A 19,448-nucleotide genomic window follows, 5' to 3' on the forward strand; every position below is an offset into this window, starting at 1 on the left:
CCCTTCAAAATGAGTAAGCAATCAATATGAGTTCTGACCACGCGCTATAAAGATAATCAAGTTGTCCTCTTTTTCTTTTGGAAAGCATGAATTTGTTATAACCAACTCAACAACTTTAGCAAAATCTAGAAGTGACGCTGCTCCTCCACTCCTAACCCCAAAATCTAAACCTTGATGCACACTATCAAAATCACTAGTGATTGACACAATGTGATCATTGAAATTTCTGGCAATGAATAGCTTCTCGAAATGTGGTATATTCCTCACCACCTCGTCCAAATCCTCCTAGAGGCGTTTTTTAACTCCTCCTCTAAATCCACTTGCAACGCATAAGCACTAATCATGTTCAAAGTAGTGCTACGTGAATATATATATATATATGATCCTCCAACACTTGTTTTTTTTTAAATTATTTAATTTAGGTTTAAAAACCTATGTTTTTTCAGTAAACCAAAAATAATCCCATTCTTTTTTTTTTCATCACCTGTTTTTAGCCTCTCGTCAATGATTCTTTCATTTTTTTAACCGGTTAATCACAGTATATTTTCTTTTTGGAACTAACTCTTTTTTTGGTGCTTTGTACACAGACATTAATTTCTTGGTAGATGTTAATGAAAGGAAAAAGGATAGATATTCTAGAGATGTATCCTAGCTATGGTATTGTCTTTTTTTAAAATGATGTGTTGTCTTTACAAAATTTTTTCGACTTAGTTTTCTTTTTTCATACTTTTTTTAATTAGTGAAAATTCCAACTTCTAACACTACTTACTCTGGAATTGCAACTCACATTAACGCAATGTGGATGCTAAATACTACAATGAAAGAGAATAAAAAGCATAATGGTTCAACAAGACATTATTGGATAAAGGTTGCTTCAGCTAGTATAAACCTGGTGTTATTACTACAAGAATATTGCAGCAATGAGCCAGTTACATTCTTATGATTTTGCCTAAACCTCCACCAAGTGAAGATTTAGTACAACTAGAAATGAAGGCACTAAATTTGCACCATGATGGTGAGCAGACCTGTAAAAACAAACATGCTTCCACCGAGGCATAAATTAACCAGCAATATTTAACTCTGTTCTTAAACCTCGCCACTTCAGGAGCCTTATATCTGGATATCTGTGCAAGCAAATGATAACAGTGAGCAACGTCAACACACTACTCGTCATTCTTTTTGGGAACAATTAGTGAAAAACAAGGATGGTACCTGAATCATGATGTTTCCCCAGTGAGGATACAGATTGTTGATGCCATTTTGATCAATGTTCTACATCTTCAGGAAGGATTGTTTTTCCTCTGTAAACATACTGCATCTCTTCCTTCCATGTCTGCAGTATATCAGACGTCATTTTATAGATTTTCTACGAGTAACTTTCAGAGTTCCAACAACATTAACATCTTGCAAGTTATCATCCTAGCAGGATAAAAGATAAAAGGGAGCACAAGCAAAGCTTACCTCATGTCTGAAGGAAATCCTCGTATTGGGTACATTTGATTTGTGAATATCGTTTCCTTGAGGGCCTCTCTTGTAGTATTTATTGCCAAGCCAATGTCTCTGCAACATTTACCATAGGAAGTAAAATTAGAATTAGGGTTACTAACTGCTCAACAGAATACCCCTTTAACCATGAATAAGCTAAACCTCCTTCTCATCATCATATGTAAGGATGCAGTAAGTTGCATCTCAAGCACTTCCATTAACCTCTAAACCTATGTTACTTGAATTTCAATCACCGTCAACTTCCGGGCTAGGTAAATAAAATACAAGTTTCTCAGAGATATGAAATTAGACAAAAGTGGAAACAAAATGAAGTCATCAATACCACTGTAGAAGTTCACAAACAACGAAGTTCAAGAACCAGAATTATGAGAAACCACGGCTATAAAGTTATAATTAGCAGTAAATTTGTGATTTTTCAACCAAAGAAACAGTAATTAGGCCACACAAAAGATTTCTAAGAGAGTTGCATATAAATTTGGCATGAATGCTGTAATCGATCACCTTGTCTGCATGATTGAATCCTGACTGATAGACTGAATTCCTAGCTATCTCACAAAGGTCACAAGAACTCAGCTTCCATACCTGAAAAATATAAGTTGGTTAAGGACATGTTGATATTTTACTGATTGGAAAAAAAAAATGGACTGACCTTAGCTGCAACACTGTATTCTTCCACAAGGGGCTCTTTTGTCAAGTGGATTTGCAAGGGATCATCAGTAGAGAGTGAGACGTTCATGCCACGGTGGAAGAACATAAGGAATGGATTCCGATTATAGTCAAGGAAAAGTGAATTATTGCTCAGGGGAGACATTGCCAGTCCAACCTGAATAATTTTACAGAAACAGTGACAATAAAGTGAATAGACAGGGGAATGGGAAAAAAAAAGGGGGGGAGGGGGAGTAGTAAAATATGATTGCATCTCTGCATAGCTCAACATTACAAATGTAACATGATAATGAATCAAATCGTCAGATGGACCAAATTTATGGGAAGTTAATTGTACATATAAAACACGCTGCATATTGAATAAATAAAATGTAGTTGAATTGCACACCTACCGCTACCTTAGTAACAACAACATACCCAGTGAAATCCCACTAGGTGGGGTCTGGGGAGGGTAGAGTGTACGCAGACCTTGCCACTACCTCGTGGAGGTAGAGAGGTTGTTTCCGAAAGACCCTCATACCGCTATCTTAGTGTATATCAATAAAAAAAAATTATTAGATTTGTTCAAGAAAGTAGAGAAATAAGATGAAGAAAGGTCCCAGGCCAAAGCTAGATGCAAAACTGCTGGTGAATGTGCAACAAAGTGGACATGCAATACAGCAAGAACAGTTGGGAGCTATTCTAGAGAAACATTTTCTTTTTCAAGTCTATGGATAAACTTGCTTACTCTTTATAATTTGACACCTCGATTGACAGCTTGTATAAAATACTAGTACGTTAAGTTGCCCGTACGTTTTTCTTATCCTTTTTCCTCATGATGGTTCTCATTCCAGTGTGTGAATCCCTCTTTTACACCCTCTATATTTTGAAATTAATCATATTAGCAATGTTTCATAAACTTCAACAAGCACCCAATAGGTCATTACAGCCCTTCCACTGTACGCATGTGTAATACAATCTTCCTTAGACCACCCTAAATGATTTAGTAATGTCATCTAATTGCAAGTAATTCAAAAATAGATCTAAACAAAGCTCACTGGCATAAATCAGTTAATGAGGTAAAGGTAATGAGAAGTACCTGAGCAAGGTAGTAAAGATAATGCAGTACAGGGGTCTTCCGCAAATTGATTCCATGAGAAATGTTATGACATAAAAGAAATCCGGCAGCTAAATGATCAACATCACCCGCCTGTATGAACTTGAGAGCATAAATTTGGGGCACTTGTCTGTAGCTAACTAAAAAAATCAGCTGAAGCGAACACTAACCTCCCCACAGTGTGGTCTTAATCTGATTGTTGGCAACCCTTTTGATTCGCGAAGCTAAGGACATAAGAAATAATTACATAAGATATAATCTTGCTCTGGAAAGAAAGACAACAGTCCACACAATCTTTTAGAAAAGATGTTCTCTACCTTACACGGAGAAAAGGGCGATGGTAGACAGGAAGAAGCTCAATGTATGCTAGCAAACATAAATACTAAAAGAGGTTGATAAACATCACACGATAAAGTTGTAAAATTTCCTTCAAAAGTGGAGTTGTTTATTTTTTCAGCTTCTAGCTAAAATTGTTAAGGGAATAGTTGCACACAAACGAATTCTGTGGGTCTGGGCAGTAAAATTTCTTTTAGAACTCATGTGGGGGAAGTGGGAACTTCAATCCATGTGTGGTTGAAGCAAAGAAAGCCTCAAGGCTCTTGGTTATGAGCTTGACCTAAACTCCTAGTCTTTGTTAAGTTACTGAACAACCAACTTTAATTTGAAAGAACTTGATTGGAATTCTTTATCATGAAAATGTCCAGAAAATAAAATAATTTAAACATCTCTTGCACTATCAATTTAATGACAAGATTTATTCTATTTTTATTTTATTTTTATGACCAAGAAATCACTGAGGGCGACTGGCCACGGTCCAAAACCTGGTGGATAATTGATAGCCCCACTTCTACCCTTCTCCACTTAAATATCAAGCTTTGGTCAGCAGGATTCAAACCCGTCACATCTTGAACATTTCTTCTTTTTATTGAGAAGGAATGAATAACACAGAATGTAGTTTGCTCATGGACAAATTTGAAACAGAGAGAAAGAAGAATGAGAAAAGAGATGAAAAGAAAAAGAGGATAGTAAAATAGGACAAAGGATGCAGCCATGCAGGTAATGTAGAGTGACCATCTGGGTATAGAAATGTTCTGTACATGCATTCACTAAATGTCTTAGTCAAATTGGATTCAAATTTCTCACTTATTTCTTGAGTTTTCAACAAGAAGTAGTTTTGGTATTAACTAAATTTATTCAATAGATTAAATCTGCATATGCTCCATCGTCATCGCTAGGACAGTCACTTTCTTCAGTTCTGACTTTTGATTTTAAGGTACTTCAATTAAACCAACTACTGCTATAGATAATTTTTCTGGAACAAAATTAGGCAGCAAAGGAGGACAAAATTTGATAAGTACATTGCAGATGTAAGTCCTGCTAATATTTGGGATCATGAAGCACCACTGACCTTGTTGAGTGTATACAAGTTCGCATAACAGTAATAAGCATAATAAGAAAATGCTGGATTGAATTGATTTGTCCATTCATCGGGCTTCGGCATGTGCTTGGTAGGACGTCTCTCTGGTTTACTTTCATCATCTACCATGTCAAAACCTACTACCTGTCCCCGAAATAATAGAACTTTAGGCTACTTCAATTGGCTAAAATTTTCTAATACTATGCATGCACAGAATGTATTGAATAAATTGGTTCCTGTATGATGGCATTCTAGCAGTGAATAACAAGAAACATAGAAAAGGATGGCCGCCTTCATTAGAAAGAATAATCTACACACAAATGAAGTTATAGACATTAAAAACTAAAGTAGATTCAACTTGTTTCCTAGAACAAGAAAACTACTGAAACTCAAAGCAAATGGTACCTATAATAATAATTATTGACGAGAAGATGACAGATAAATAGTTTAAGATGACTAGGGATAATGCATTCAGAATAGTCGGGCCTCAAAGTTTCAGGGGACCCAGTCAGAGTTGGCAAATACTGGCACTTAAAAGCTAGCTTGCATTTAGCCTCACATCTGATAGGTGCATAAAACCCAAATAACAAAATAATATTGGTCTATCTCCAATATAACTCGACAAATATGGCCATCAGTAAAACTTTCGGTTATCAGAGAATATCAATCTGTTTTTCTTAACACATAGCGTATACAACTGTGTCTATAGAGGCATAGAGGCATAGAGGCAAATATTCATAGGCACTGCACAACCATAAGCACATTGCAGGGACACCTCGCTGACATCGGATAATTGCCCTCAGAAAAGTGAAAGTAGACTCTGAAGGGAACTAAGCTAATTCCAAACGGGTTGCAACTTTAGTTACAGAGGAATGATGAATGAAAAACAGTATCAGGAGAAGAACCTAATAAGATGCACCAATGAGGATGCATTTATCTTCTTTCATATCCCTTGAAGGAAGACTCGGCAACAAGAACTGCCAATTATCAACATCAATTATTACTTGTCAAACATTCTGTGGTCTGAAGAATTTCTAGACTCCAACAATGGACCTTTTGCCTAAAGCAGCTATGGAGGAAAAGGATGAATATAATACCTAGCTCTTCTACACACACCTTGCTTATGATTTGTATCATAATTAGGGGAGAACTTCTTGGTTACAAGGTGTCAATCTAAGTGAGGGTGGATGGATGTTTTAAGGTATCTCATTTAATGATATTGTCAATAAAAGAGGTAAAAGTTCAAAAATAATGGCATTGAAGTGAGCTTTGAAGCAAAAACGTTCCATCCAATTGAAAACAGTGTAGGGAAATGGTAATAGATTCTTTATGGACACTATGTAAAACCTTTGCCCAATTTTGAGGCATGAGAGACTATCAAAAACTTAAAATCAAAATGCAGAAAAAGATTTATTCAATGTTTCTGTTAGCAATAGCTGGCAGTGGGAGTGTTCACAGTTCAGTTTTTATTTTTTTAAAAAGAAAATCAATTAAGTCGTTTATTCAATCGTTAAACCAAACCAATTAAATTGATGTTTTCTCGCTTTGGTTTTCTAAAACACATTGCAGCCTCATCAAATTTCTCAGTCATAACTCCTACAGAGCCCATGAATCATGGTATTGTAGGTAAACACAATGGGCAACTGCCCATTGACAATCATGTCAGTAAATAGTTCCTTAGCTTTAACAAGTTCCCCAGCCACAACATATCACTAAATCAAAAGAACTAATAGTAAACTGGAATACATCCAGAATGGTCAAAACAAAATATGGTCTTACAGTGCATGTCACAGACTCCAGACAACAATTACAAGCTTATTTTAGTTTAAGGGTGGAGGTCCTATAAGACAACAAAGGCAAATTAGATGAAGAAGTTTCTGAAAAGTTTGTTAGACAGGAACAACATCTAATCTAACTTTGAATTACTTGATCGACCAACAATGCATCCTATTTAATATTTATAGGACTGTTAAACATTGCCGACCTCCGTAAAAGAAAGTGTCACCTGAAAGTCAAAAGTAGTTTCACTTTTCAGACCTTCTCTAAAGGACCCAATAGTAATTATTCTAATTGATGCATCATGGATGATGTCATGGTGATATTAAACTAACCACTTTACTAATGCAGTTTAGCTGTTAAGCAAGCAATTGCCACAACATTCATTTGGGAACATGAGATGCATGTATACTTATCCCAAGAAATAGAAATCACAGAGACCACATAAGTCATATAGAAAAACCAAAAATACATATATGTACTTCCATAGCTGCACTCACTAAAACTCTTGTTCCCAAGATTCATACTGAAAGGCTGCAGTAAGCCCTAATGGGTTTCTTTAAGGTCCATATCAAATGTTATCTTGGACAAACTTCATGGAAAGCAATTTGTAGCATAAGAACAAAATTTTTTTAGATAAAAGTAAGAAATGAGGGGCAAAGGAGATGCTGTTTATTGGCTGCAGTGCACAAAATTGAAATCGACAGATTATAAAAGAGAAATCAGAAATTTTCAAAATATAGCTTTGGTGTTTAGGGTAAACAACGCAACTATAAAAGATTAGAAAGGAAACATACCTGCATTAAGAACAGATGCAAATGAGGATGAGACTTTGGATCAACGGTGACCTCAAATAGTGGAATGAACACATTATCTAGAATATTCTGGAAGGACGTGACAGTTCCCATACTCCTGTACACATTGTATAACCGAGGGAGCTGCAAAGTGTAAAAGTGAAATGCATCATATATCCATAAGCAAATATACCGACATAATCACTGAAAGGATCTAAATTAACTAGGAGAACTGATTTTGTGATTAACTATTACATTCAAGTAGAACTTAGAACTTGCTGCACTAAGACGTAAACTAGAAGCACAGGGGCAGAGCAGCAGCCCCATCATTTATCCACCAAACATCCGCTTACTTTCCTCCTTACCTCTTCCTCTTTCCCTCATCCAGATTCCCATATGGGGAAGGGAAAGTTTGTCTCATTCAGCATTTCAAGTCTATTTTGGTGCTCACTTTATCAAGCAAATTCCTAAATATTCCAACATCATGTCTGAACCAATCAAACCGACACCAAATACTAAGCTAACCATGCTCTCGGTTAGTCACCATTACCAAGCTACCAGGATCAACCATTGGGTCCTCCACTTAAGCACTTCAAAAATAGTTTATACTTTAAAAAAATATCAATGCCCTCTAGAAAAACTTCTAGAACATCCCCACCCACCTAACACATTTCTATATTGAAACGTGAGGACAGAAATGTGTAACAAATAGGAGAGTCTTCAAACCAAGGGATGGGTCTGGCAGTGATATGGAGAGCAATGTGTCCGCAAGGCAAAATAGGAAAGAAAAAGTGATGGGAGGTCCTATACATGTTTATGCAAGTATTTGTAGCTAAGAATTCTCTAACTTTTTAGAAATGTGTAATCCTCATATAATTTATCATATTTGTGTAGATGATGAAGTCGGTAAGGACAGTAGCCCAAAAGAAAAGCAAACCAAGTTAACATAGTAGCGATAGGGTGCTATCAATTTTACAATTTATTCTCCAGCCATCAATCTCTTTTTCATGTGATAGCAATAAGCATTCAGTGGTATACACAGAATTTTTAGGAAGCAGTGTCGACTTTTAGGGAAGGAATGATAAAAGTTCATTTATCATCATAGATATAAGTAGGTTATATTATTAAGTTGGAAGAGCTCTTGAGTTCAATTCTATTTAACCACAATTTTAAGCTTAAGTATGATATATTTTGCAAAAAATATGCTTTGATTGGGGTTTGAACCCCCAACCTCAATCAAAAAAATCTGCCAGCAAACCAACGCGCCAGCGGATAAGTTTTATCACATAGGGTCATTTTGTTATATACTTAGTAAGATTTTCCGAGGAAGGGGTGTCGCTTGACACCCCTTCGCTCAACGTGGATCCGCTCTTGTAGGCATTAGCACGTGATGAAATGGGCCAGAAACGGAAGAGAATCACTAATATAATACTGTGATAACGATAAACATGCACCAATATAACAGAGAACACAAGCCTATTGCAACCACAATACTCAGCCAGCTACACTTGGAAATGGAAGTGGAGAAGAATGGCCAATAGTGGATAGTGATGTATCATAAAAAAAGAAGCTTCTGAAATTAAATTGTCTTGGTAATGAGGAGCAAGTCAAGAAAGTTTGAATTTCGGGTTAAAGACATCATATTCGATCAAGTAGATCGTGACCTAACTTCAAAGGTGTCAAACTCTAAATCTATGGTGAATAATATTGTTCTATACAACTTTCAAAAATTCTGACAATTCAAATTTAAAATTGTGAACTAATATTTTCACTATAAAATAAGTATTCAATATTCATCCATTACTTCAATATACTGCTAGTAGAATAAAAAGGTCAACATCTTAAGCTCTGTGTCCAGTCAAATACGAGAATATAAAATGAAAAAAAGTGCTTAATTTACACAAATATTACATGATCAGCATAACACCCACCTGAATCAACCATACTGCATTTTGGCTATAAAGTTCATTGTTCACAAACCAGCTAGCCAGCGTATCCCATTCACTTTGTTTCCTTCCATAGATGGAGATTCTGTATTCAGCCAACTGTTCAAGAAGAAAGGATTGCCATACATTATAACGGCAAATTGTCCCCATACTGAACTATGAAAGAAGTACTCCGCAAATAAGGTGTGTATTAACAATCAGAGCCTAGAATAAAAAAACAGGAGACAAATGCTAATGCGACAGCTACATGTTATATCTTAAGTATTATTAAGTACCCATAGGTCATATTGGAAGAAGTTTTCACTCTTGAGGGCTACAAACTGCCTAAGCCAATCAAACGGCATTCTCACAAGTTGCAAGAACTACAGTCACATGCAGCAAGCAATTTAAAGATATAAAAAGTAGCCGAGCGTGTTCCCAGTGGTCAATGAAACTGGGATGGACCATGAGAGACTGGAACTCATACCCCAGTAGATGCAAAAGAGGGGGGAAAAAAAGAGGAGAAGAAAGAAGTAGTAGTTTGGTAGTTTTTCTATTCATATTTCTAAACCTTGGTGGATAGAGTTATTTGTGAGGTAGAAGGTAACCTGAACACCCCGTAATCAAAAAAATCTTAAGGTACAAACAAAAACTAAAGATTTTTCTAATCACAAAAAACAAACAATAATTTCCAATCAGCATGAAGCTCCAGGAAAATTCCCGGATAAACAAGAAGTTGCACATCAACAGATTGACAATTATGGATCTGGTACTTCTGAGTACAGCAACAAAATTAGACTTCGATAACAGAACCAATTTCTCATGAACAGCTTGTCATGGCAAAGAGATAAAGATTGGAGCAAATATTCAGTCAGCAGAAGTCATATATTTGCAAACAACAGTTGAATCATACACCATTCCAGAAAAGAAGCCATTTGCGTCAAATTCTCCCTGTCCCTGGTTAATTATCCTAATCTAACTTTGACAGCCAACTTGTTTTCAAGTTTGGTCATCCAATCCGTTCAACAAGTTGTTGTTAGATGTGGGAATCACACTTCAATGAGGCATAATTGCAGCAGTTTGGGCTCTTGCAAATGGTATGCTCTTATTAGGTCAAGTTCAAATCAAGGTAATCAGAGCACAAATGATATTGACAATTGGCAGTATCCTTTCAAAATCAATGACAGTAAGCTCTCCCATATACAAGGTCAAGCAAAGTAAAGATTTTTAGTAGTCTCACAGCATTTAATGTAATATTCTTCTATTTATCAAGAAGTATGTAAAGTTGATCAATGTTCAGTAATTTCAGGAAAACTGGGGCAACAACTGAATGAGTAAAATGGAATTATATTCAGTTTTTAAGAAAATATACACATTTCTTGTTAGGAAAAAAGAGTTGCACATGCTTAAGTCGTCACAATACTGATTAAGGTATGTTGTTGTACCTGGTATTTGCTTGCTTCAAGATCTTGCAAGACTTCCTTAGTGACTTCAGCCAAGAAGCGTCCTGAATAAGACAATATTTTGAAAACGAAGAAATTTATTGTGGACTGTTACCGAAAGAATAATTAGGTGTCATCAAGCAACTGTCAACAAAAAAGAAAGTGCAGCTTTAACAGTATGGTAACAGTTGCCTTGATGGAGGTTCCAAATAAAATTACTCGCTGCAGAGATTTTTAATTGAACAAAATTTTAAGTTAACTGCTGCAGAATGTGTTCAATGGAAACTAAATAAAATTCATATCATATGCTTTATTTATGACAGTTGTGTTACAGGAGCTTCAGGATAAAATTGAAGAAAATAAGTTCGAACTGTGATGTCAAATGACAACTCTGTAGGATAGGTAATTCACTGTTAGAAGTTGTGTTTTCAAGGAACGCACCTTGGATAAGGTTGTCTTGCTTTAGAAAGATTTCTCTGAGTCTGCTTTGTCCGCAAGGATTATATTTGAGATTGAATTTGTCAAACCGGTGAAATGTACTCTTATCAGCATGTACGTCCAACAGATCAACATTCATATCATACCTGCAAATAAAGTGCTTAGAAGAGAAAGAATAAATAGTGGACCTCCCACCCTGGGCACAGATAGCAGAATATTAGAACTTATGCAGAAAAAAAAAGAGAGCAGGGAAGGTTGATGCAAACCCTGTCAAGTCCAAACTTTCAAAGACTTCCTTCAGTGTAAGATATTGTCCATCCCGAAATATGACTACCTGTTTAGCGAAGACTCCTATGATTAAGACCAAAAGAATAGGCATGCCTATATACCCACAGAAATCTGCAAGTGAAAGCATATTCCCTGGAAGCAATAATTTTCCTACCTCATCAGGTTCTTTTCTCAGTTTCGACTTGATGAACCGCAGAAGATGCTTCTGATTCATGCAAGCAGAATGATGCACATGAGTATCAACCTTTCTGATATTGTAAAAATCACGATGAGGTGCACTTTTTTGAGCCAGAAATTCCCGGTCAGCATTTACGAGCAAATGGAGGCGAAATTTCTGTACCATATCAAGAAAATGCTATGAAAAAAACAAGAGAATTAACAGGTGGTACAATATCAAGAAAATGTACAATATCAACAAAATTGGACAAAGGGGGGAAATTAAAGAGAATTGCCAAACCCATCACCTCCTCGAGAAATCTCAACCGATGATGACAATAAGAACGAACGTTTCCTACAGCCATTACTTTGAGGACATGGTGCATATCAGTGAAAAATGTTGTTGCGCTAGCAACAGGGAACAGCTCTTCCGTATCTACAACATGCAAGGTAGGACGTGAAGATCCCATGAAGAAGGCAGACAAGAATAAATGATGAAACAATGTCAAACTACTGCATCCAATCAAATGTGCTCCACTTTTGAAACCAAACATACCGTTTTCACTAGCATAAACACGTACAACTCCGTCCTCCATCTTAAAATGGTGCTGTGTGCAATCCAAGAATTATTATTATTAGAAATTGTGCTTGAGACAGCATCCATACTTTGAGATACTGAGAATACGGCAACCTAAAATCAAACCCTTAACGGTCATAAATGAGTTGAGGATCACAACTCACAGAAGATGCTTCAAAGTGGCCAAAGCTAAATGGATCATGTTTCTTATCCGACGCTTTTGATTCACTTATTGTCTCTTTCATCCATGGAGCAATTTCTTCCCTGTAAACATACTTCTCTCTCAAATCTAAACATTCCCGGATCAACTTCAGTACTTCTTCCTCCTCGACGTTTCCAGGATCTGCAAAAGAAATGATAGCAATTGAAAGAATAATATTAAGTATGAATAAGATCACAATAACACAAAAACTTTCTTAAATTTGAGAGATCTCACTAATAGTAGTTGACACATCCCTCATTAGTTTACCACATAATATTGCATGAGAATACATCATAACAACCGACCATCCCCTCCCAATTTATGTTTTTGTGCACCAAGCCATGTAACAAATGCATTTATATGTTGCCTAAATTGTTTATGACTTGTTGGTATGAGTCCCGAGGGGGTTCGGGCATGTTCGGATCAGTTTAGAATTGGACATGGTACAACAGTGATCACAGAGAGCAAGGCCACAAACACGGAAAAGAGGAATCTGAGGAATCGAGGATGCAGGATTGACAACTTCGTTATCGCAATGTAAGACCTTGGCTTACAGCCTCATCCATAATTGCGAAGCAGGGGCTTTGATGGCGACAAGAGCCCGGCTCATCTGGCTCCACAGTAGTAGCAGGGGTTCCGCGATCACATAAACCCTGGTATGTATATTAAGAGTAATGAGACAGACAACTTCTCTTCACAAATCAGAGTTCTGAGCTACGAATTTGAGTTATTCTAAGAGAGGTAATCACTAATTAGCCAAAGGTAACAATGCTAATTCATTTCTAGAGCTCATTACATGATCTGTGTGGATTTTTGCATCCAAATCAAGAGGATTAATGGGTGAAATTCTGGTATTGAGCTCCAAGGGTCATTTGGTGGCTGGTTAGAGTTATGCGGTGATCAGTAATGCAGGTATTAATTATGCGGGGTTAGTTATTTCATCTTTTACCCAGCATAAAATGATATATAAATTCCCTCGTACATGTATTAGTAATGCAGAAAAAAAAAAACATGAACCAAATATTGTGACACCAATGCTATATTTTGTGTGGAAAAAACCAACCAAACATCATATAACTTATGCTAGATTCTATGTGGGGATCATTTTTTTTCTTTTGATGAAGAAATAAATTTCATTAGAGAAGGGCAAAAGCTAGCCCGTACACAGAAGTATACCAAAAAATAAAAAACCTTACAAGAGGGCATCGTTTTCTATATATAACACCCACCCATCTGTACATGTAGGAATCCTATGGGTGCACCAAACAGAAACAAGGGGAAATAGGCTATCCCTCAAAAGCTCTTCTATTCCTCTCTCGCCATATGATCCACGTGCTAGAGCAGCGACATCCCATTCCCTACATCTTCTCCTACTTCTTCTAAATGCCCGATTTCCTTGGCAACATATAAAGTTTTGTTAGTTTTATTACATGAATAACTCCTCTCTAACCTGCAACCAACCGACTCCTAAATTCCTGAAGTAGAAAACTAAGGATTTGAACCAGTTACTACGAATTGAAACATTATCATATATTTGGACTCACTGGACTACTCGTAATCTGTAAACTATTGGGTCACGGGGTTTGACCAAGTTTGCTAATTGGGTTGACTTTGACCGTGGACTATATTTTGAAAATGGGTCCAATAGATTGGTATAACACTAACATCCTTTTGCATAGATCGGGACACTTTGGGATAAACAACGTGGAAAAGAGCTCATGGTAAGTTAAGATTTGACTTCTAAAGGGGTTTTGTCCTTAAAATATAAGCATATAGGGATTACCTGAACTATTTGTTATGACTATGGGGGGTCACATGCCACAGTTCAGTTATTCATTCACATTGTATATGCAAATATGACTATTGAGCATGTCTAATAAATGGTTCCAATTTCCAACATAGTTATTGGGCATTTTATTACATGGCTTGAGATCAATATTTTAGTATGATAGATACATGGCTCCATTGCGTGTGGACGGGATCCTCCCTCATGAGTCAATAACCATGGAGGACCCTTTGGGAGTGACACGCCTTTGATGCATTTTTTAAATGTACCCCTGCAGTGCTCATTTCAGTTCATGATGTTAATTATTATATTAGCGTTTGATGTTACCTGACATGACTAATATGATTTGTGAGTTTCAATGTATGATGTTATATACTGTAGGATGCAAATTCGTTATGCATTGTACTATTCACTATTTTGTAAAGTCTCGCCACAGCCCTTTTTGGTGGTGGGATATATGACTCTGCTCTTATCCTTCTTTTGTTTCAAAGACATATCGAGTACCAGTGGGCTACGTGCTTGATCATAATCAAGACTTGATAGTGCATGATGTTTTGATGGGATCTCAACTCCAACCACTTTCATAGGGGTCGTTTGGTTGGGAACAAGTTATCCTGGAATTAATTATCCCGGGATAAGTTATCCCACACATGGTGGGATAACTTATCCCATCACTATGGTATAATTAATGGGATGAATAATCCAAGGACTACCTAATACCTCCAACCAAATGCAGGATAAAATAATCCTACATTTTATCCCAAGATTATTATACCTTATACCTCACACCAAACGACTCCTTAAGGCTAAATGTTTACTTATGATGTTCAGTTGGGTTAATTTAACCCCTGTATTTAGCACTGGACAATTTCTAGACTTATACTAGTTTGAAGATTGTACAGGAGCTAACAACTTTTGCTTATGCTCTCTGCAATCCCTGTTGCCTATTCTGTAATTCTGCATCTGCTTGATGCTTTTTAATGAAATGCCTTGCTTCATCAAAAAATAAATAAAAAATCAAGACTTGATAGTTGTTCCAGTGGTGAACCAACCATTATCGCTCTAAGATACCTAGGATATCTTCAGGTTGTCCTTTCTATTTCAGGTTGTCGGGTTATGACCCATTTGTACTTTTAGATACTCACAAGTAGTTGCAGCAAGTTGGTGTCAGCTATGGATTATTGGGATTTCGGGTTGAGACAATGATAGTTGTGCATTGGATAATCACACGTATTACGAATTATACATGTTTCACCTTGATTATCAAGGAAAATAATTTATTATGAGATATTCATAAGCAACACTTGCTAGAGGATATAGTCTTCTAAAACCCGTAGAGAACAAGAAGATGAGAATACCATGTGTTGTAGCAGGCAAGGGCAAAATGTTGTTGAAGAAACTGGGATCATTTTCCACAATGTGTATAGATGTTTTGTCTACCTCTCCAACATCATGATCTATGTTAGATCTTGCCTCAGGTACGGCCATTTTATGCTGAAGATGAATATGACTTTCAGTCAAGGCAGAAACAGAAAATTCTTCTTCGGTTGGACCGATATCCTACAAAGTAATGGGAGCAAACGAAGTAACTTCATGAGAGATTTCAGTTTTAATATATCTAATTGTCCTAATCTTAAAACCATAGTGGCTGGTGGGAGGATAGCAATCCGATGCAGCTGAACTACCTTAAGTCAATAAACTGAAAAAAATAATCATCAAATGTTTGTGAAACTAATGACATGCAATTTAACATTTGATCAGTCGAGATGAGAGACTCTAAATATCCACGGCAGGAAGAAATAATAAGTAGAATGCTCAGAAGCTTTGAAAAATTGGAGACAATGCTAGGTTGATTGGAAGCAGCACATATGTCAATTTGGTCAGTATGACAATATACCATATGCAGTCTTTTCTTTATCTTCCTCTTGTATTCTTTTAGCAAATACATTAAACAATTCTCATCATCATGCACTGATGCACACATGCCACACAATATCGAGAATGATTTGACATTCTTATTTTCTCCCTTATTTTAACCACATGAAACACACACCTGAGAGAATACCTAAATTCAGAGAGTCAGAAACAAACTTAACACTTTGGTACAACACCAATGATATACTACTTGAATACACTCAGTGCCTCATTGGCATTGTGGTTCTTTGTGAATATAATTACTTAACCTATAAAAAACACTACTCCTACAAATCCAGTGAAGTGTAACTTCACATTCATATACCTAGAACTTCAGGCTTTATAAATCAACATTAAATGTCAGAAATTAAATATTTAAACGCTAAAACACCATTGGGTGTAAGGAAGAGAAAGTTAGATGAGATTATACTTAGATATGCATATATGTCCATAAATATGGCAAAAGCTTGTCAGAATTCACATTTGAGCAGTTCAAAAATTTTACATTTTCGTAAGAGTAAACAACATCCTCTGCAGCAACATCAAACTCGCCTTTGTCGTCATTAGAGTTGCCAACACCTTCAACTACAGAATCAGCTGAAAGTTTCGAAGTCATTGGCTTCCCAACAGATTCCACTCGCATTGTCGGATTCAAGCTACTCACAACTCTTTCTTCACCTGCAATATGACAAAGTATGGAATATATAATGAATACTCACAAATCTATCTTCACCTCAAATATGACCTGTCTCAATCCATCTCATCCCAACATATTCTCATAATATTACGTATTGTGATTATTGTAAAAAATCCATCATAAATTAACTAATCTTATACTGGCTATCAATCACACAAATAAAATTCAAAAACTCTTGAGTTCAAAGCACGTACCACTCTTGCTTTTGTTTCGAGGAGAAAATGAAGTCGAAGGAACCAAATTAAGTCTCCCCATGGAATTCGACGATAGTATCTTATCAGTCCGATTTAAACTCGAATCCTCATTCATCCACTCATTCGATACACGAACATTAGGCATTGACGACGAAACTCTGTAACTTCCCAACACATTACCATCATTATCATCATAATCATCATCATCATCAATATTATCAATCGAAGTCGATAAGTTACTGGTGTAAACATTCCTAGTGTTAACATTTTCAATCTCATCTTCATTGAAATCAAACTCTTCCGGTTCGGAATCGGAAACAGGGAGACTGTGTCGACGTTTCTGGCGAAGCTTGATGAGGCGGTCGAGAACTTCGTCGACGCTGTATTTATGGAGGTAGACGGCGGCGATAGCCATTACGGAAGCTCCGAAGAATGCTGCTATGGCGAGGTGCATTTGAGAAGCTGATGGGCCTAACATTTTTTGGTTTGTTGAAGCAAGCAAGTGAGAATTTGTGGGAGTGATTAGCGTTTTGGGTTTTATAGGGTTTCACTTCCTGAGGTTTATGTTAAGTTAACCCTGGCTTTATTGTAAGTTCTAATATTGGCCGCATACCATATATACTATATACGATACATTTCAAATTTCCAGATATAAAAAAATATATTACTATAATCTTTTTATATATCTTTTAAATATTTGTAATACATAAAAATAAAAAAAAGGATGTTTGATTTATCGTCAAAATTGAACAGTTTAACTTGTAAAATTTGAATATGTCACATAAACTAAGACAAATGAAAGTGTTTTTATATTTTATAATGTTTAATGGGTAAGTGAAATATTATTCAAAGAATATTTATATATATTCTAGTAAAATATTATAAAAATAAAATACGTAAACGGCTCCGAAGGTGGCGATTGGTGAGGGATGAGATGGTCAAAGCCTCAGGGATGTGGAATGGGGTATGAGGTTCGATGGTTTATAAGGAAGAAATTTTGTAGAGTTGCTATTGGCAGGATTTGTTTTTCTTTTTTTAAGTGGAAGTCCGCATTAGAGTTTCGACTAAATTTGAATCGCGTATTGCAAGGCTTATTCGAGGGTGGCGCTCTCAACAAGATTTTCCTCATATTCAAGATTCGAACCTGAAACCTCTGATTAATGATAGAATAATTTCATCACTACACCATGATCCATTGATAGCGAAATTTGTTTTAAAAGACGCCAAGATTTGTGTTAGGATTTTGCAAACTTAGGTGTTGCATACTATATGGAAAGGCCAATCAACTTTGCACAAATAGTTTTGTCAATAAAAAAATTCAGTGGGTGTCACGGCCTCACGAGCCTGATGTGGTAATGGTATTCACGTGTCTTTTCGGTGCGGGTGTTTATGGTTCGTTTTGAATTGGATTTTGATATAAAAAATTAAAATTAAATTAATCTAACTAGTTTTTAAGTATTAAAATTAAAGTAAATCAAATATAATTTATATCCATTGATTTGGTTTAGTTTTTAAGAAACATAATTATATTATTTTTTTACAATTAAAAATAAATTCTCATCAGTTTTCAACTTATAATTAGTTATTAACATTTAATTGTGTTAAAAAAAATAAAACTTTAAATATAGTGGCTATAATTTTCTTCATTATGGAGAAAATATTTTAAGATTTATAGGCTTTAATTGAATAAAGTTGTTAAGAAATATATGGAGCTTAAGGTGTAACGTTCATTAGCCTATTAAACGGCATTCATTACTCTCTTTTTATTTACGAAATTCTTGAGGAAATTCTCTGCAGTCTAAGGTCCATTTCTTGATTATTATTATTATTTTGTTTACTTACTTTTAATGACATAATAGAATTGTTTGATCTTCCTGCAAATTGCTATCCGATTCATGATTTGAAGTTTATGTTTTATATGAAATATTCACAGAATCACAGTCAAATATTTATAGATATTTAGTGAATATTTTAATATATAGAGAGAGGTTGAGCAAAAGTTATTGTGTTCCCGTGAATCCACACTCAACCTATGTTGCTCGGACGACTCTCCAAATATGTACGTTGGATCCTCCAAGAATACACTGTTTTTGAAGAATTTCCGTCAGCATTTTTGAAGAGTGCGAGCAACATGTTGGATCCGCGCCATACTTATTTTGTTTGGGGTTTGTGGCAGTTATTTGACCAAATTGATTTTGTGTTACGGATTTGGGAGAATGTGAATGATTCTAGGTTTGTTGAATTTGTAACATGATTTGTTTAGGGCATAGCGATTTTAGTGTAGTCCAATTTAATTATGGAATTTAGGCTTCTTCGAGTCTGTTATGTCTCTAGATTTGACAAAATTATGAGTTTTATTTACTTTGTTGGGATACTTTATCGTTTATCAGTAGGTAAGATTTGCATAGACACTACACTTCTTATACCTCATTGTGCGGGAATACACTGAGTATGTAGTTGTTTGGATACTTTATGATAGCTCTATAGTATTCATTCTTTTAAAGACTCCCAATCCATATAAATAGAAGAATCTTTTTAGTTTAAGTGTCTATTGGGCTATATCATGTTTTGAAC

The 19,448-nt window shown here is 35.9% G+C and overlaps 1 protein-coding gene across 1 annotated transcript; it reads right to left on the reverse strand.

Moving 5' to 3' along the window:
* Positions 1–857: 857 nt before the first annotated feature.
* On the reverse strand, positions 858–17,456 carry LOC125830733 (probable AMP deaminase). Its single transcript, XM_049509900.1, has 20 exons — positions 16,875–17,456; positions 16,489–16,661; positions 15,428–15,629; positions 12,246–12,424; positions 12,061–12,112; positions 11,813–11,940; positions 11,503–11,682; positions 11,327–11,394; positions 11,064–11,206; positions 10,626–10,687; positions 9,187–9,300; positions 7,259–7,399; positions 4,677–4,829; positions 3,439–3,492; positions 3,251–3,361; positions 2,156–2,329; positions 2,008–2,088; positions 1,462–1,560; positions 1,213–1,333; positions 858–1,124 (listed from the first exon to the last, which is right to left on the reverse strand). The coding sequence occupies exons 1-19, from the start codon at positions 17,350–17,352 to the stop codon at positions 1,265–1,267; spliced, it is 2,661 nt and encodes an 886-aa protein (XP_049365857.1). The 5' UTR covers positions 17,353–17,456; the 3' UTR covers positions 858–1,124; positions 1,213–1,264.
* Between the last annotated feature and the right edge of the window lie 1,992 nt (positions 17,457–19,448).

The sequence above is a fragment of the Solanum verrucosum genome, unplaced genomic scaffold (genome assembly GCF_900185275.1).
Source record: "Solanum verrucosum unplaced genomic scaffold, falcon-dt-bn FXZP01000154.1, whole genome shotgun sequence".
NCBI lineage: Eukaryota > Viridiplantae > Streptophyta > Magnoliopsida > Solanales > Solanaceae > Solanum > Solanum verrucosum.